The 20,631-nt window shown below is 35.1% G+C and overlaps 2 protein-coding genes and 1 non-coding gene across 4 annotated transcripts; 2 read left to right on the top strand and 1 right to left on the bottom strand.

Moving 5' to 3' along the window:
* Positions 1-2,173: 2,173 nt before the first annotated feature.
* LOC125212691 (uncharacterized) lies at positions 2,174-3,276 on the bottom strand. The gene has a single exon (XM_048112921.2). It carries the CDS (start codon positions 3,149-3,151, stop codon positions 2,423-2,425), a length of 729 nt encoding a protein of 242 aa, XP_047968878.1. The 5' UTR covers positions 3,152-3,276; the 3' UTR covers positions 2,174-2,422.
* Positions 3,277-7,941: 4,665 nt separating this feature from the next.
* LOC125217305 (U6 spliceosomal RNA) lies at positions 7,942-8,048 on the top strand. The gene has a single exon (XR_007175718.1). It is a non-coding gene; the product is annotated as a U6 spliceosomal RNA (small nuclear RNA).
* A 2,773-nt stretch (positions 8,049-10,821) lies between these two features.
* On the top strand, positions 10,822-16,132 carry LOC125215791 (protein STRUBBELIG-RECEPTOR FAMILY 3-like). 2 transcript variants are annotated; one of them, XM_048117341.2, is made up of 16 exons: positions 10,822-11,406; positions 11,690-11,819; positions 11,907-11,978; positions 12,101-12,166; positions 12,309-12,380; positions 12,478-12,549; positions 12,638-12,709; positions 12,887-12,952; positions 13,044-13,109; positions 13,237-13,610; positions 13,705-14,042; positions 14,484-14,755; positions 14,973-15,111; positions 15,187-15,308; positions 15,399-15,555; positions 15,627-16,132. In XM_048117341.2, exons 1-16 carry the CDS (start codon positions 11,322-11,324, stop codon positions 15,699-15,701), a joined length of 2,178 nt encoding a protein of 725 aa, XP_047973298.2. In that variant the 5' UTR covers positions 10,822-11,321; the 3' UTR covers positions 15,702-16,132. The 2 variants fall into 2 exon arrangements, with proteins under 2 accessions (XP_047973298.2, XP_047973297.2); XM_048117340.2 differs by having other exon boundaries at positions 10,823-11,406; positions 15,650-16,132.
* The last annotated feature ends 4,499 nt before the right edge of the window (positions 16,133-20,631 follow it).

Here is a 20,631-nt window from a genome sequence, read left to right as displayed (position 1 = left end):
TACTGTTTGTTTATCATGAAAATAATGTTGGGGATTATGATTCCAGATAATGTAATTCTTGATAGATTATTTATCATGTGTTGGAAATATAAAATTGTTTAAATTGTAAATTTTGAATTGATTAATTAAATTAAAGTAAGTAATTGGAATAATTACTCAATTTAACTAATTGATGTAATGATAAGAAAAATTATGTGGAACGGATCGAGATGGATAATGTGGGTGACAATTATTGTGGGACGAAAGGAGTAATTAAAAACATACTAATAATTACTACTAGTATATTGTTACCTTTACTATTATTAACATTATGCATAATTTTAATAACTACATTTCTATTTTTATGTGACGAACGAAAATAGAAAGTGCACACAATTTTATGGGATAGAAGGAGTATCATTTTTAATCATATTGAGTCTCATTATCCACAAACCCACTCTTAAAGACTGAACCACCGAACCATACCAAATTAGGGCTTTTAGATCTAGTTTTTTATGGATGAGATTCACAAATTTATAAATTATTTTCTCCTTCATCACCAGTCTATTTTAATTCATCCGAAGGTAAATAAGTCATACTAACACGTTACGAAGATTTAACTTCATTCCAGAATATATTACTTCATTCCAGTAGGTTTTTACTTCATTACAATATGATTATTACTTCATTCTAGTACGTAAATGCAGTTTCGCCGTCGCGTGCCGTTCTCTCTCTGCAATATCTATCACGACCGCTATGGCGCTGATTTGGTGTAATAAACACATGGAATAATATAATAAATTATTTGAATGAAGTATGTGTAGAAGCATTTGAAGTCCTACTGGAATGAAGTAAAAACCTTATTCAATGAAGTAATAATGTTTCTGAATGAAGTAATAAACTCACTTGAATAAATTGCCTTTTTTAATGTGAATAAAGTAAAAACTCATGTCAATAAATTAGAATGAAGCATATGTTCAATCATTTCAAAACCTACTTGAAGCAAGTAAAAATATGTTGTAGTTTCAATATATTACGTACGGAATGAAGTAATAAATCTATACAATGAAGTAAAATTGGCTTGTAATGAAGAGCGAAAAAAATTTAAAACAGCATATCTCATAAAAAAACTAGATCTAATGGCCCAGATTTAATCTCTAGTTCGGTCTTTAAGAAGGGTTTGGCATTGATTATAACTCCATATCGATATATGCAAATATGTAGTTATATAAATGGATTAATATGCTGGACTAATATTTTTATGAAAATTCCAACTCACTCCTAAAACCATAATTTTAATATGAATGCTTTTGGATTGATCATATAACACTGCTCAAAGAATTATATGTATAAGCCCAAATACAAACGAGGGTGGATATATAATAGAGGAATGGGTCTTCATAAGATAAAAGGATTTGGCGATGTGGACAAAATGTGCAATCATACTATTTTGTGTGCAACAGTTTCCAAACAAGACGAGATTACAAAATTCACCCACAACAAACTTTGAATTTTGAAACCTCCAAAATTTATCTTCCTACTCAATTCCATCATCGGATTCCAACAAATCTAATATGTCGGAGAAAAGGTTGAGAAAAAACAATAGCAACAATCCAACATAGCCGTGATTCCCCATCAAATCCTTCAAATGAATCTTGGTTTCAATGCTATAATAACGGCTCATCCACCAACTAATTTATATGACTAAGACAACATGCTTTAACTAATCGCGAAAAATGCAGCATCATCTCAATAACACAAAAAAATTACAAACAAAAACTTTATTTATTTCAATACACACACTAAACACAATTTTCTTATTTAATGTACTCAATTACTAATATAGATAAGTCATAAATCACAAATTAAACACAATTTTCTTTTTTTTATGTACCAATATATATAAGTTATAAATACAAATCACAATTTTTTTTATAGTGTACCCTGTTAATATAGACAATGGTCATACTATTAACTCTTTAGAAAATTTAAACTCGAACAATGACTACATTTGTACTAAACTAAAATTCAATCCTCTTGAGCATTTTAGTAATGTAAATTGTGTGGTCTTAATGAAATGTGACGAAATTCTGATCAAGCTGGCTGACTTGCATCATTTCATCTAGGATAGGAAATCTCGACAAGGCCAACCCGAAAAAGAAAGATTTTATTGCAGGAAATGATATGAAAAACAAAATCAAAGGTGAATCTATATGTGTATATCTCATTAATAACGACACAATTACAGAATTATTTTCGGATCCGAAAAAAGGAAAGACAGTTCATTCAATAAAGCGACGAAGCCATTTCCGCAACAACTCACGGATTAATTCATTAAAATTAGCAAGTTACCTTTGACTTTTTTATTTACAGCACCATCACATATTTTGGCTACATAATTCCAAAAGTACCCCTACCGTAGCTCCAAAATTACACCCTTACACTAGAGAAAGATGAAACACTCCAAGGACACAAGCGGGTTATCCAGCGACTCGTTGCTCCCATTCGTCGGTGCCCATTCCTTCCCTCCATCCAACTTCCGGATCTTCTCCGCGGACCCGGGCGCGACCCGACCCGGCGACTTACCCGTTCTCCTCGCTGATTGCGCCCGCCCGAGACCCGGATCCGCGCGCGTCACCGGCGACCTCGACCTTCTCCCGGAGCTCTCCCCACTCTCTCTCCTCCTCCCGTATCCGGATGCGGGTACGGGTCGGGCCCGACCCGGCGAGGGCTCGGATCTCCCTACCGTTTTCTCTCTGTGCAGCTCGCCGGAGAATGGCCGGTTCCTTGACCTCGCCGGAGACCGCTGCCGCAGCTCGCGCAATTCGGCTCTCCTGTCCGTGAGGGAGGTGGAGGCGCTGACGCTCTCGCTGAGGGAGCTGCAGATCTCGGATGCCTCGGACAGATCATCGGCGGTGTGGCGGTCATTGTTTTTGAGGAGAGGCGCGGATTTGATGAACGGGCTGTCACGCTTGCCCTGGAAATTCGGAATCGGAATCGGAATTGGGGGTTTGGGGGTTTCGGAGAGGACTTCTTTGACTGTTTCCTCTTCGGCGATTGGGTGGCTCGGGGGCGGCGATTTGCTAACGCTGCCGTGAATGGTAGCGGAGGAGGGAATGTGGCCGGTTTTATGAGGTGGAGGGGGTTTATTTGTGCTGATGCAGCAGCCCATTGATGTATTTGGGTGTTTGGGAGGAATGTGGGCGGGTTTCACATGGAGGCGCGGCGGAGAGGAGGGAGAATTGAATGGTGAATGAAGAAGTGGTTGAGTGAGTGAATATTGTGAATTTATTGGGTTTGGAGGATGGATGGATAGAGGGATTAGTGATTGGGAATTAGATTAATAATTGTGAAATTAAGGCAGAAAATGGACATTGCTGTCTCAATTAATTTTGCATCACGTATTTTGTCGCTGCATCCATAGGATTCGTTGATTTCCAGAGGCAAAAGGACTAAATAATCATTACATCTCATCTCTTTACACAAATGGTCCCGCCAACATGCCATTTAATTTCATATTTATGCAAATTATGTATACCAAATTTCATGAAACTCATTTGCTTGCATAAGTCAAAGTTAACATTGACATAAATTTATTTTATGGCTTTTCATAATATCGTTTTAGGTATAATACTTATAATGGGGCCCGAGGCCTGGCGCCTTGAAGGTGGCGTGCAAGGGGCCTAAGCCACGCCTCGTGACCGTACGTAGAGGGGCTTGGGGCAGCGCCCACTAGTGGCCCGTCCCACGGGCGTTGTGGGCGCACAAGCCGGATCCTTACTAATTTTTCTAAAACAGTTATTTTTTCCTACATGTATAAGTAGTTTTTTTTTCTTTAATTATTTGGGAATTGTAAATTTTGAATTTTTATGACTTGTAATTTTTAATATATAAGGTTTGTGATTTTTATTTTTCAAATAAAAATTACCTTTTCATGTTTTAATTGTTCAATATTTTTAGTTTTACAACCAAAATAGTTAGTAGAGTAGTTGTGATTTGCTTATAGTACAACTTAATATTCGTGGTTTGGATGGAGTCTACAAGGTTGTGCACGAAAAATAAGGGGAATGATGACATGACATGGACTTGAGACCTGACCCAAGACGGGATTGTGGATGACATGAAATGCTATAACATAAAATTTGCTACTCCCTCTGTCCCATAAAAGATGTCTCACTTTCTTTTTTAGTTTATCCCATTAAAGATGTCATATTTTCATTTTTAGAAAAGGGATATTGGCATGTAATATCACGAAACTTTCAAAAAGTTGGGTTTTTCCCACGAACTTTAAAATTGACAAATAATATCACGAACTTTACCCTTGGTTTGTTTTTTCCCACCAATGAAAAAATTCCCACAAATAATATTATGATACGAATTTGTTTTCGTAATTTCTCGACAACAATTTTAAGAGCTTCAAGTTTTTCAATCTTTGAAAATAGTTTTTCTTGGAGCACACCCTACAAAATTGTTCTTGAATCTATTAAAATAACATGAATTTTTTCATTCGTGGGAAAAAATAAACTGGGGGTAAAGTTCATGATATTATTTGCCAATTTTAAAGTTCGTGGGAAAAACCTAACTTTTTGAAAGTTTTGTGATATTACATGCCAATATCTCTCTAGAAAAAGTTCCATCTTACAATAATGAAAATATTACTCCCTCCGTCCCCTATTAGCAGTCACAGTTTGACCGGGCACGGGTTTTAAGAAATGTAAAAAAAAATTGGTTGAAAAAGTTAGTGGAATGTGGGATCCACTTTTTTATATTGATTTTATAATAAAACGTGAGTGAAGTGAGTTAGTGGAATGTGAGACCTACTGCCATTTATGATAAAAATGAAGTGTGACTCTTAATTGGGGACGGACCGAAATGAAAAAAAGTGACTTTTAATGGGGGACGGAGGGAGTACTATATTTTCCCTTTCCACCTAACGCACAAAATTAAACATCCTAAATTTTCGTGCCGTCCCACAAGTATGACCTATTTTGTGGGAGGAAGGGAGTACAATATAGTACTCCGTAACTATTCTCGTAATAAATCTATATCCATTTAACATGTGCATTTAGATTTCAATAATCGTGAAATATAACACAATTTTCAGTTTGATTTTTCCTTCGTTACTCATTAACTTGCTTTTGCCAAAAAATTTAAATGAGTGGGAAGTGATCATGTGAATATTAATTCCACTTTTGTAAAACATAATGAGACTTTTTTATCAGATAAAATCTAAAACATAGTAAAATGATATTAGTATGACAAGGGATGGAGTGACTCTTTCATTTCGCGAGCATGAACCAACGAAGTTAAAGTTAGCAGTAATATTTTGTTTGATGATCACATGCACCAACAAAATCATATTCGCCTTTGTCGTTTTTAATTGTTGTTTTCTTGTCAAACACATGCGATCCTGGTAGCCCTTCGTCATTAAATCTGTCACTTATCAATTTTCAATATTAAATTATACGCAAATCTAGTGTCCTTTCAGTCTTGCTATATCTATATCCAAAATGTGATCAAAAGTCTAACTAATCATTATTATTATTAGTATTATTATATATTATTACTATTATTATTATAAATATCAATAATCTCTCCGTCCATAATAGATGACACACTTGAATAATAACACAAGACTTTAGGAGATGTTGTTTTGTGTATTAAATTGAAAGAGAAAATAGTATATTTATATTAATGTGATTGGCAGAGAATTCTTCTAAAAAAAATTAAATGTGACATTTTTAATAAACAAAATATAAAGGAAAATATGACATCTATTATGGCAGAGAATTCTTCTAAAAAAAATTAAATGTGACATTTTTAATAAACAAAATATAAAAAAAAATATGACATCTATTATGATACGAGGGAGTACTCCTTAAGATCAGAACTCTTAACTCATTATTTTTTTTACTTAACGTACTCCTTATTACTACTGCTACTGCTAGTTAGGAAACGAAATTTTTTTAGTCCATAATTTAGTAACTTAAAATGAGTAGTATTTTGCAAATACACAATTAAAATAGATTGATAAGTTTATAAGATATTCATAATTAGAATTTAATCAAAATGTACTGCTAACATTTATTTGTAAATTAATGTGGTGATTATAATAACATATTATTTAGTTAATTTCAAAATGATCAAATTACACTAAACTATGATGATTATTATACTATAGTTTTTAAATTTTTAGTTATTTCAAAATAATTACGTATTTCAAATGATCTAAATTTTAATATATTTTCATTCCGTCTCATATAAAAATCGATATCACATTTGTACTTTTTTTTGGGTTATATCTGAACGTATTCACAATTATAAATAAATGCATGTAGTTTTTTATCTTAAAAAATAGTCAACCTTTGTTATTTTGAATCGACATCTAAATGTATGTCATTTCCAAATTATTTAATTTAACAACTAAAATCTCATTGGACAAAATTACAAAACTCATATCATTTCACCTTTACTAAGTTGTTTTATAGTAGTATATGGATTCTAAGTTTCTAACGATCGATGGAAATGTTAGTAAAGTACTGGTAGTGTTTTTACAAGTAATTTTTCTATTCATTTTTAATTCTTCATTATGTTACCTCCATCAGTTCATTTTCAGAATTCTAGTTAGGAGTTGCGAAACTTATGATAACCTCATAGAAATCTCATAGGATAAAATAATAATGAAATACTCATAACAAAATAGGTCGAAATTAAATCTTGCCTGATGAAAATTATTTGATTGGTTTATTAATTTATGTATAAGGCCTACCACAATATTAAGCATATTAAAAATCTGTTTGGAAAGTGATCTAGCGATAAAGTGATTAATTATCATCTTTATATGCAACGCTTTTAAAATAAAGAGACGAAAAAACATGGCCCACTTCTGTATATATGACAGTAATAATTCATTTGTGAAGCAATGTTGTTATTTTGGTTACTTGACAGTCAACACTTCACGCTACTTTGATTGCACTGCCTCAACCTAAAGATTTACTCGACCAATCTAGATTTTGGTAGCCCTCACCCCGCTCACGTCACTCTTAATGTCCATGAATTCCAAGTTATTCCAGCTATGCACGCAATCATAAAATACTTTGTTTTGTACTTCCATTGTATATTTATGAAACATTTTGATTTTATCACGAGATTTTATTTAATGTTCTTCTGTGAGTTCATGAAACGCGACGAAAAAGTACTAGAAATATATATTATTGTTTTTATTTTAAAAAATATTTAATTTTTAATAGAACAATTCATAAGAAAAAACGTTTCATTTTCAATTGAAAAGTGGAAGTATGTAATTTCTTAAGTTGTCTCCACCATAGTGAAATGTACAAATTTAAATGAGAAAGAACTTTAACATATCTCCCTTTCTATAACCAAAATCTCGAATACAATTATGTCTATTGCAAATTATGTTTGGCACATTATTTTTGATAATGTCATATAAATTTCAAATTATTTAATTATTCTGATTTTAAAACTAATTAAAATTTTATTGCTGACATTAATCAATGACTTAATCGTATGATACAATCGAATGCCAACTATATGCAATAAGATGATATCATACTATAGTAAATTAAATAGTTTACTGTATTCAATTAGATTTTAGTATTCTAGCTAACCTCTTTATCTTATCAGCTGACAATTTCCAATGTACACTTAGGCACGAGCTAAATTTCATCTGCATCTACCGCGAAGAAATTTGTATTTGAATTGTTTAACACAGTTTGACACGCTTAGTAATCTAAACTCCGTGTTGGATGTCCCATCGGGCAGGGGCAGAGCTAGGAATTTGAAGAAAATGAGACAAATTTACTTACAAAGGAATTTTCAAATTTGGAGGATGGACATTTAGTAGACAATTAAAAGAATTAAATTTACAATATGCATATAAATACATGGGATGAAAATAAGAGGTGGGGCAATTGCCCCACTTTGTTAACATGTACATTCGCCCCTGCCTTCGGGGACATCCGATAATATTGGAACGATACAGAGAAGATTAGCATGGCCCCTGCTCAAGGATGACACGCATATGTCGAGAAATGGTCCAAATTAAACTCCGTGTTGGATAGGCCCAATATGTTGTTTACTGTGAGCCCATTTCTTATATTGACTAATTCCTTTTGGGCTCACTCAACACAGTTGGGCCAATAAGTATGCGTTTATCTCTATTATTCATTTTATAGTCCAAGTTTAAAATCCCAATCAACCGACGCAAATAATAGTTTGAATTATTCTGGTTATGTATCTGCTAAAAAATCAAATGGTAAAACCTAAACTTTCTTTTCTATTGTGCTATTGTTATATTGTCGCACCCACTCGCAATTTAGTAAGCACAAACCAATATTCCTCAAAGAGCAAGTAAAGGTTTGTCGGTGCAGTCTCATTTTATAAATTTATTAATCCTCCCCTATGATCCAATCTAACGTGATTAAAGAATATAGATTAATGTTTCAAGCAAGTACTCATGGGCCCGCTCCGTGGAAAAAAAATGCAATCATTACCTACATAAGTTAATTTTCCATTAAATTACCTACATTTGTGATTGTGAATATAAGTTTTGAGTTTTCTATTTACGATTTGGTGTATTTTGATACTCCGAAAGATTTAGGTTGGAGGACCGGATGCAATATATTTGTTTAATTTTTGAGTCTGATTTAATAACTTTATGTAATTTAATTTAATAATAAAATTAATCAAACAACAATTCACATAAAATATAGATAATTGACTTTTATAAGAATAAACAAGATGTCCTCGTTAAGTCTCCTCTTCGATCTGCTAGCGAATGCATAATTTATAGCAGACTATATTTAAATCGTTGTTCGTACATAGATAACTCATAACCCTAATAGCCAACTTTACACACAATCCATGTGAACAATAGAAGTCCCATGTTGTTCACCATGCCCCACACGCTTTCAGATTGGCTGTAGTTGTGTCTTGCCACAAATTTTTTTGGATTGTGGATCGTAAAGTCAAGCACAAAGAATTCGTTATGTTGGTTCGAACGTTTGAGGTAATTATTGTGAGGATCATTTGAAAGGATGCTTGTGTCGAAGACAAATAGAGTGCAAGACCATCATGGCGCTAGAAGGAGCAATCAAGACCAACACAGTTCAAATTGTGCTCCTCAAAGACAGAATGACACATGCTCTCGTTGTTCAATTCAGGTCTACCAAGCCAAGCCTTCACTGTGGATGTACTTGGTCTTGGTCGTTGCCCCACTCGGCACCATGATGGACTTGTACCCTCTCTATGTGCTCGGCACAAGACAAATCAAATCTATAAGAAAGTTGCTTGACCATTCAGGTTTGCAAGCTAGCTGTGGATCTCAAATTCTTCCTTGAGGACCCTCTTAACTTTGAGGTTAATATTCCATGGAGTATTTTCTTTCAATTTATATATGCAATTAAATCTCTATTTCATAGTGGATAATGATTGGATTGTCCTTGTTTGCTTCTAATTTCCTGATTCTATGATAATTTTAAATAAAAGCTTGCTTCAATTATTATCAATTTGTCATTTTTAGATTGAATGCCATTATGAATACGTTACGCAAATACATATCTTATGGAGTATGCTACTTATTAACATTTCCAATTGTGCCACTAGCTAGAGAAGAATAATATAAAATGAAATGAAACTAAAACATAAAAGTAGCAGGAAAAGCATTGGGCAGCCAATAATGGAGGTGCAATATAAAGGTTCCCATGAAAAGGAGCAGAATTAGTAAGCCTGATTTACGGTTGTCTCAACCGAACTACTGCTTTACAAAATTGTGGACTGTGACATGACATCTCAACTTTTCCTACAATAATTCAACTATAAAATTTGTTTAAGGTTCTGATAGATGTTAGTTAAAGACAGATGTTTTTCGTTACCACACAACAGTTCTAAAATATTTTTTGAAGATCTTGCTAATTGAAAATAAAATTGGTTGCCTATGCGCAATTCCATATTTAGGGACAGTTTAAGCTTGCAATAGGTCCATGGACACTCATATTTATAATTATAATTCTGAGCAAGTAATTTCTTTGCGAATGTTGATTAACGTATATTTATTTCGAGTGATATATAATAAATTAATTTAAACTAATCAAAGTAAAACCTTTTTAGTGAAATAAGGGCATGCGGCTGATTTTGGTGCCTTATTGCAGCCTTCAAAATTTCCGGTCACCGCAAAAAACAGCCGGGACAGACCCCTTACATTGCGGCCTTATTGCAAGTCGTTTTAGCCACAGCTAAAAGTAACTTTTTTTTTTATATTTTTTGTTTTTTAAATTTTAATATATCATTCTATCTCAAAATACCTCAATCCTTTTATCAGGTACGTAACAGAAGTATAATGTAGGAATCCTAATCAAATTTAAATATAATCATTGCCGTGTTTTTTTAATCATGTTGGTATGTTAATAGTACTCCTATATTTGTTTTATATATCTAAAACCAGAAGAACAAAATATGAAAAATGGTGAAATAAGCTGTGATTGTTGCTAAAAATGGGCCTGTCTTATTGCAAGTGCTGTGACTGAAATTAAAAATGCTGACATATCAGAGACAAATAGATTGTGGGTTGTGGCAGATTTTGGAGTCCTTGCCATAAGCTTTTAAAAAATCGATGTCCCCCTTTGAAAATTTTAAATTTTATACACGTTTGCTACATGAATTTTGAATCCAATGTGGCGGAGGCGTTATATGAGTAAGCACAATACGAATTTGCTTCAACGGTACACTGATACAAGCAATTTCAAATTAATTTAAAAAATTTGGGCAAGCCACTCACCAAAGCTCCATAATTAAAATACCTTTGCATATTTTGTGTACAATCTATCACAGCTAGATATTCATGAGAGTAAAGGTGAGCACCTGAAAATATAAAATGCCTTTTTAAAATTCTCCGAACTGAGACAGAGCAAGAAGAAGAAGCAAACTTATTAAACCGACTCTTGGGATTTCCATTCGTTCATTTTTCTTTCCCTATCCACCCGCAGTTTTGTTATTAGCTGCTTTGTTTCACTTTAAAAGAAAGAGGGAATTTTTTATTTGTCGGATTTCCGATTAAAGGTGTAATCTTGAAGCCTTTTGAATTGCCTCTCCCACTAAAACTCGGGGTTTCGTGCTTGACCAAACTCGCTTTACTGAACCCTCTGTGTTTCTTGATTTTATATCCTATTTTATTTTCAAGATTCATTGTGTGCGAACTTGAATATACTAGTAATAAGCTTTGTGCTCTAAATTCTTGCACTTCTTTATTGCTTGGTTGGCTCCAGTTTTACTGCACAGCCTGAAAGGGAGAATCTTTGATTTTGAATTGGCCATAACCGGTGATGGCTTATTCATTTTTGAATCTTTGCCTTGTCATACTTCTATCTGCATTTCCCTTCCACCATGGATTAACGGATCCTCGTGATGGTAAGCTCGATTTTACCGATTTCTTGTTTTTTATCCTTTTATAGTGCTTTTCATTCCTGTTCTTGGTGGTTTTGTGTTCTCTCCTGTGAATTTGAATACCTAGCTATGTATACCATCTTTCATTGAAAACCACAATGTTTTGAAGTGTAACAATCTGGTTAAGTTTATGACTGCTGAGCCTGAGCTAGTCGATTTGGAGAGTTTACTGTCTTTTGTTTTTGAATTTTTCATCTTTAGGATGATTGTTGCCTTAATAAGTCTATCTGAGAATCTTTCTTGTCAGTGTTTGCAATAACTCAATTACATGCTTCTCTGGGCCTCCCTTTACTTCCTGGATGGATTCCGGGAGGCGATCCCTGTGGGCCTCCGAGTTGGCAAGGGGTGGAGTGTGTGAATGCTAATATAACTGCACTGTAAGCTTTCAGCGTTCACCCTTCTATTTTTGTGTATGGTGAATGAACGATTTCCATAAGCCTGAGTTTTTGTTCTCTGGCTGATAGAAAGCTCAGTGGCGCAAATTTGGGAGGCGAATTGCCTGATGATTTGGGAATGTTCGCCTCAATTATCGACATGTAAGTGCAATCTTGATGGTTGTCTTCATTTCATTTGCAGCTGTAATCCCTTCTCTTGACAGCCAATCGGTCTTCAGAATTTGTGCTTATGTATTAAAGATTTTGGTTATTTTGAATTGCAGAGATTTGAGCAACAACCACATTGGCGGCAGTATACCAATCAGTTTGCCTATCACTCTTCAGAATTTGTATGTTTCTGAACCAAATCTGCTTCTATAAATGAGATTATCGATATACTTATATCGATCGTGAATAGTTTAATTGAAAGCTCTATAGATATTATCTCAGTCTGATAATGCTCCTCTCCTTCCTGGAGACCACAAACTTCAGTTTTCTTTCAGATAACCAGTTTACTGGGGACATTCCAAACTCTCTATCTTCATTAGGCCAATTGAAAACTTTGTAAGCTACTATATTCTATTACTACCATCTTTTCATTCATTTATTTCTTTGCTCCATCAGAAAAACTGTAACTTTGAGCTGTTAAAATTCTATTCAGGTCTCTGAACAACAATCAACTGACAGGCTCAATACCAGATGCCTTTGAACCAATTACGGGTTTGATTAACATGTGTGTTTTTTTTGCATATAGTTATTGTAGCTATCATGAAACCTAGTTGGAGTGGATTTGTTTTGATTATTTTAGCTCAACAATGCAGGGATTTATCCTGGAACAGCTTGACTGGTGTGCTTCCACCTTCAATGCGGAGTTTGTTAGCTCTCACGTCATTGTAAGTAACTATCTTTTCTAGGTAAATGCTTTCATTTATTCCACAGCTATAAGTTTTAAGTTGAGTAGATTTGTAGAAAACTCCTTTTCCTTTTCTAGCTACTTGATTGGTTAATCAATGTAGAATCACAATCTACTATTAATTAACCATGTGCTCACTCCTAAAAGTTGCACGCAGGCATTTGCAGAATAATCAACTTATAGGAGTGCTAGATGTTCTTCAAGATCTTCCTCTGACAGATTTGTACGTGATTTCAGTTGAATTTGAGAGCTCTATACTTCATTTCATCAATTTGTTAAATATGTACCTACCATTTTCTCTGTTTTTCCTATAGGAACGTAGAGAACAACCTCTTCTCGGGGCCTATTCCTAACAAACTCCTAAGTATTCCTAGTTTCAGGTGAACAAAGAGTTAGTTTTATTTTCATCTATGGTCTTTTTATTATTTTAAATTTTATCTATCATCTACTTTGCGAGATGGGGTCTTCTTTTACTTAGTGGCTCATCAACTTCTTTCTTTGTGGCAGGAGAGCTGGAAACCCTTTTAACACTACTATCCTTCCTTCTCCCCCTGCCTTGCCTCCCGTATCCCCCACTAAGGCACCTTCACCTCAGGTTGCACCTAGTCCTGGGTCCAATGCTCATGGCCAGATTGTTACTCCATTACCACAATCTGGTGGAGAGGAGAAGAAGACTACCTCAAACAAAATCACATGGATTGCTGTTGGTGGGTTGGTTTTGATTTTGGTTCTTGTTTTTGGGTTGTTTCTTTCTATCTCCTGTTGTCGTAGAGGAAGGAGATCAATGGAGAAAAGTTTCAAGAGCAATGAAATAGGCCATGGTAACCTGTCAGAAACACACAAGCAAGACGAGACTTCACAATTTCATAAAATACCCCAAGGTGCTGAACTTATTACATTCTCTACTGTAATTTCTTTCACATAATAAATAATTAAATAAATAGAGCGTATAACTCTTTTGAGGCTACCAAGCAGGTCTGAAAAAAACGGATAAGCAGCCAGCTGAAGCAGGTCAGACGAGGAATCCATTACTAAAGCACGGGACGGATCATAGTATAGATATGACAAGATTGAGTGACACTCATCCACGGCCAAGCCCTCTTCCTTTTCCACTTCTTCCTGCTGATAGGATTTCTGCGGATCCTACTTTTACTTCATTGACTCCAGCAGGAAGTGCTGGTAAAACTGTAGAATCTGCGAAGCCCTTCACTATCGGAATGCTTCAACAGTACACAAATAGTTTCTCAGAAGAAAATCTTATTGGGAACGGCATGCTTGGGACCGTCTATAGTATGCAGCTTCCAAAAGGAAAGGTTAGCATCTACTAGTTCATCTTGGTTTAGTGGGATATTATTTGTCTAGGCTTCGCCTGATTGTCAGTATATGAAAGCATGTACTCTAACCGAATTTTATGACTGGTTTTCCTCTCTAATTTGTAAAATTATATCTGATGGGATTTGAGGTGTCATAGCCCATCATTTGTTTGTGCAATGGATGTTGTAGTGATATTACTTCATCTTTTGTTTCTGTTTATATGAAAATGTATGCTGCATAGTTATGTTTTAGTATTTTATCTGTCTTGATTGTTAAGTCATGCTATATGTGAAGCAATAGGTGAGCTCGCCACATTTGCATCCCTATTTCAGCTGTTCTGAATAGACGAAAGATAAAAACAGCTGAACATTATTTCAACTGTTTTATCTTTCGTCCATCCATATGGCCTGTCTCGCTGAGAATCTTCTCTTCATCACTAGGTTCTAGCAGTGAAGAAGCTGGATAAGGCTGCATCAGCGCATCTAAGCGACCAAGAGTTTCTTGAACTGGTGTCAAGTATCTCTAAACTTCGGCATGCAAATATTGTCGAACTTGTAGGTTATTGCCTTGAGCATGGAGAGCGCCTTCTTGTCTACAACTACTGTGGCAACGGGACCCTCGATGAAGCACTAAATTTGGATGATGAGATCAACAAAAAGCTCTCATGGAACACTCGCATGATTCTAGCGCTTCAAGCTGCCAAAGCCCTAGAGTATGTCCACAGAGAAATTTCATTGTCATTTTATTATGTGGTTCTTTCCAATCCGTTGTTTGGTGCTACACAGAATCTGCAACAGTAATTGCAAAAACTCACCCATTTATGTTCTTTTATTTTCTACATTTGTTTCAATCTTAAATTCTTCACTAAACTTCCAGTCATTTCAAGAGTATAATTGCTAGGAGATTGACTATTTCATGTCACTTTGAAGATATTTGCACGAGACACACCAGCCACCCATCATGCACCGCAACTTCAAGTCCTGCAACCTGCTGCTCAGTGACGATCTCTCGGTAAAAGTTTCTGACTGTGGTTTGGTTTCTCTTATGCCGGCCAATTCCGTTGTTCAGGTAATCTCATGTTAATAATCTGATACTTTTATTTTGCAACTTCTTCAACTCCAACTGACATTAGTCCTTTCTTAGCTGCAAAATTCTGGATATGGCGCTCCAGAGCTTGACTTTGGAAGCTATTCTTACCAGAGTGATGTATACAGCTTCGGAGTTGTGATGTTGCGGCTTTTAACAGGGCGAAAAGCATATGACAGGTCATTTAAACATCAAAAGGATGTGTGAAATATGATATTTACAGTGAAAAAATGTGTTGAACTGACACCAAGCACGTACTAACTACTCAGGTCACGTCCCCGGGGAGAGCAATATCTGGTTAGATGGGCATTCACCCAGCTTTATGATATAGACGCGTTATCCAGAATGGTCGACCCCTCCCTGAAGGGCGCTTATCCGTCCAAGTCCCTATCACGGGTTGCAGATATAATATCGCTATGTATTCAGGTGCTACTTTCTCTCTTATTTCCGGCTGCATAAGTTCAGTCGACATTATATCATAGATTGGCTTATTTCAGATGATGTTATTTTTGTGGGACAGCCTGAGCCCGAGTTTCGGCCACCGATGTCTGAGATCGTGCAAAAACTTGTAAGCATTATACAGAGACATCCCAACCCATGAGGTTAGAGACATCACAAAATGTTGGTAACTGAGGTATTCTACGGTTTCTCAATGGGTCATGTCTGAGCTGCTGCTTGTTGCTCTTCACATCTTTGTAGTTTTGAAGTATATGCTGCTGCATTACTTTTTTTTTTTTTTTTGTTTCCTTGACAAAATGTATTTTAACTAGTGGCTTTGATGTTACTGTGGTATGTCGTTTGTTGGGTAAAATACAGATGTTATATTTCTGTAATTAGTTTTAGAAGTTAAATAGTTTGATTATTGATAGTAGAGTTAGGACAAATCAAAACACAGATTGAGCTGCTCCTACATGCGCAATCCCATTTTTGCGATAACTCATCGAACCCATGTTTCTCTATCGCTCTCGTTCAATCAAAGCGTTGGATTTTCTTTTCGTACTAATTTGTTCTTTTAATTTTGCAAACCAACTTGAGCATTATATGCGTGCTATGGTAACTTTATTAGTCTGAAGCCTCTTGGTTTGTGTTCTAAAAACAAAACATGACGGATTGATCCAAAGCGGATAATATATTACTAATGTTGGCTGCACAATGCTAAATGCTTTTCCACAAAACGAGAAAGCTACCAAGTTTCAACAGCAATCAAAATCATAAAAGGAGTAGTAGATAGCAAATTTCAACATCTGGATTTGAAGCATGACGGTCATCAAATCGGAATGTTGGTCATTGTCGCAGCACGCATGTAGACTGATAGGTTTGATATCCATATCATTCAGGATTGCAAATGCATCATTACACACCTTTGTCACTTCCAGTTTTTGGTGATTACTGGTTTTATGGGAGCTCTGTGATTGGATCGAGCCGGAGCCGCTCTTACCAGTGTTTTCCGTAAGAGAGCAACACTTGCACCACTTCTCCCACAGCTCAACATTATGATTTTTAATAGCCTCCTGCATCAATATTCAACAATATCAATTTTTATGTATTCAAAACAGTCCTTTAAAGGATAGAAGCGAACATACCAGTTCAGGAGATGGCGCGTTTTTCATATCCATAATCTTGCTGCGCATTTCTGAAACTTCAATAGGCTGATCCTCGTCGAACCAGAAATGGTATCTCAGTTGGGCTTGGAATGTGTCACACATACTCATCCATTCCTTGCACTCGAAATGGATGTGGCTGGAGTGACCGGCCTCGACTTTTTTATCAATGTAATGCTTGTATACGTCGATCAGAACCGCAACCGTACCAAACCTCCATACTGTGGAGTACAAACAAAACATTTTCAGGCATACAATTGAGAGATTAAAACATGCATGAGAGAGGAACTAACCACCCGTGAACTATGGTGCCACCATAGATAGGATAACACCATACCACCAATATAGTCCGTTAGATCTCATTTATGGACGCCTAGGATTAAGTTTCATGAAAAAACACGGGTTTGCAGTCTACTGTATTAGGTATTGCAGTCTACTGTATTAGATATTGCAGTCATGGTAAACTGCAATATTGTTGTGGTAAGACTGCAATATTCAATGAACAACACTGCAATTTGGTAACGTAAAATTAGAAATTTCCTATTTTACCCCTCCGTGTTTTTACATGTGGCAGCATGACAAGCACACGATTAAAAAATACATGTTTTCTTTGGGTTGTCAAATTGTGTGGGTTGGGTAGTTATCGGGTCAATCCGTTATCGATCCAACCTAATAAGGTCAAACCCAATCCGACCCGTTTCATCGGGTTCTTATCAGGTCCCAACTAACGGGTTCATGTCAGGTTCATGCGGAATATCGTGTCATCCAAAAAAAAAGTTAGCCATCTGTTAATGAAGTACTCCCTGTGTCTCCCCAAAGTTTGTTCCATTTTACCATTTTCGTCTGTCCGACAAAGTTTGTTACACTTGGAATCTTCCCAAAACTATACATTAAATACACCTTCAATCTCCTCAATGTGGGACCTTTATTCAACCATACACCTTCATTTAATACTAAGTCAAACAATAGTAACGTGTATATGAAGATATATTTAATTTATTTTAAATATACTATATGTAGAACAACTATAATACAATAACTAACCTATCTGATTTAATACTGAAACACCATAAATATAAAATAATTAATTAACAACTTATAGTAATACTCAAAACATCTCAATCTTGATCATAGAGAATTAAATAATGAATTACACAATTAATAAATAAATATAATTTCATATGATTATAATAAAAGAATAGTTTATAAGTTTAAAATTTTTCCTTGCAAACAATATTAAAAATAGAGGATAGGCAAAAAATTATAGCAAATGGCATTATACTACTCACCATTTATTCACACTCTAATACTAATATAAGTACTTTATGAAAATAAGTTAATGAAGAAAAAACTCAAACTATGAGCACGCATTTTATTGACATTGAAATAAAGGGACTCTTTACAATTTTAATGGGACAAATTATTTACAAAAAATATTTGGGTCTTCATACCACCAAAAATGTTAATTCACTGGTTATAGTTTTATTCACGACGCCTCCCCGATTGCAAAACACTTGTTCGATTCCCGACGCCCAATCGCACCATCATCAGGGGGCAACACCCATGTGGTCCACATTTTTTAAGGACAAAAAACAAACTGATCCTGATTAAGGGAGGATTAAAGAAGCGGGGAAGAAAAGGGGAACAACCAAATATACACGACCAAATTAAAAGATTAACTTAGAAACTCAAAACAAATGTCGAATACTATCTCAACAAAACTAACTTTGAATAATAAGACGCAACGATAAAACAATCCAAAGGAAATTTAGAATTTTAGTGGAGGCGTCAGAAAAATGCCGAGTATGAAGACCCAACAAATCCAACAACTAAACAAGACATAATTTTCCAACGACTCTACTCAACATCCTCCACGTCCATCGCTGCTCAATCTGCACATTAAAAAAAAATAGACAGGACAAAGTACTTGATGCAATGGACACGTGCTAAAATTCAGTTTGTCAAACCATAACGAGTGATCTTGGGGGTTTTAATTTAAAAGAACCCAAGTACACTAAAAATCATTTAGCATAAAATTTGGTTGCGAAATCATTTTCCATCCACATTGACCATCATCATACCATATCTGAACATACACGACAAGAACCGTGACCACGAACCGGCCAACTCTAAATAGATAACACACGATCTACGAGGTGTACACTAGTCCGGGCAGGTTTGCGGCCCTATTGAGACCCGAATTCGATTATATATACATGACACAAGCCACTTCAGATAGGTTCATCAAAACACAAAACATGACAAGACAAACATTTTCCACCTCCTTTCACATAAAAAGTATAGGACACAACCCTTATTTAAAAACAAAAGTCCACCTCAAACGCTTAACTCCTCAATCAACTTTCTGTTCCAACCTCAAACGACGTGCAAAAGTTTCACCATTTTCAAAATAACATGATATGCAAAAATTAGACTGGACATAATAAATTAATTTAACAACAATGCATGCATCCTACGTGCGTATGCTCAAATTATCCTTCGTTCTTTCATAGAGAAAACACATACTATATAAAGTCCTCGTATTTTTCGGATCTAAAACGTTGCCAAGAAAACTTCACAACATTAATTAATTAAGCCCAACTAAAATTAAATAAGCCCAACACACTATTATCAAACTAAAATAGGCCCAAAAACTAAAAGAACTAAAGTGCCCTAAAGACAAAATTAAACAAGTTGGCTCAACTAGAACTAAAGTGCCCTAAAGACAAAATAAAAAGATTCAGGAACAAATATACTCCCACTCACTGCACGTATATAATCCCTCAACACCACACCTATACTCTTTGCCGTCAACTACTTTATTTAAAATATACTCCTAGCACCGTATCACTATCTCTCTCTCCGTCCTCTCTCTAAAGCTCTCACAATTAGCACAACTTCAATCTTCGACTTTCATCTCCCAAATTACAGTCTCACAACAGAAACTACAGATTCCAAATCAGAGCACAACCTCATCTCTCTCTCACCGTCTACTTTCTCCGTTCACTAACTGCCGCCACTGCCCGTGAGACCAATCGACGCTGTCCGCCACCGCTCCAGGCGGTCAGCTCCTCCGTCGGGCCGTTGTAAACCTAATACTCCTACTATTTTGAAAGCCCTTGTTGTAAACCTAATACTAGTAGTCTTAAACAACTATCAATGTTGCTTAATAAATAAATCATGCACTGAAAATAAAAATACTATAACTTAGGAATTTGATAATTTTACAAAGTTGAGTCATGTAACAACCATTCATTATCATAATCTAGCCCATTAATAGTAGTTTCTTCTTTATATATACAGATTTTGATATTTTCTTTATCTATTTTATAATAGTGTAGTGATGTAGTACGAAAGATGGAATTTTATTCTTTTATTTATGTTTATAAATAGTACCCCCATGGCTATTTTCTTTTTTTATTTGTGTATTAGGTGATCAATTACGAGAAGTTTTAGATGATCCCTGATTTTCGACTATCAAAACAATTTATAAGGTCTCAAATTAAAACCTAACCATTTAACTCTTGAAAACAATGCTGTCACTTCAATGATAAAGCACTCTCTAATAATTACTAGCTAGAAACTCCTAGTTATCAGCATTTTGTGCACCACCAGCATCCAAATCATCATTCAGTCCCTCTCCCTGAATAAAAATAACAAGTACGTATATTTTATTAAAATATTCACAGAAAATAAACAATAAATAAAATAATAAACCTGGTTTCCTAAATTTGCATCCAAATCATCATTATTCAGTCCCTCTCCCTGAATAAAAATAACAAGTATATTTTATTAAAATATTCACAGAAAATAAACAATAAATAAAATAATAAACCTGATTTCCTAAAATTTGATCATAATCCAGGTATTGATCCTGAAGAATGTTTTCCATGAAGGCGAT

This window comes from Salvia hispanica, chromosome 3, assembly GCF_029641045.1.
Source record: "Salvia hispanica isolate PSC_SH4W2 chromosome 3, Shi_PSC_v1, whole genome shotgun sequence".
Taxonomy (NCBI): domain Eukaryota; kingdom Viridiplantae; phylum Streptophyta; class Magnoliopsida; order Lamiales; family Lamiaceae; genus Salvia; species Salvia hispanica.
This window is presented reverse-complemented; position numbering and strand designations above follow the sequence as displayed.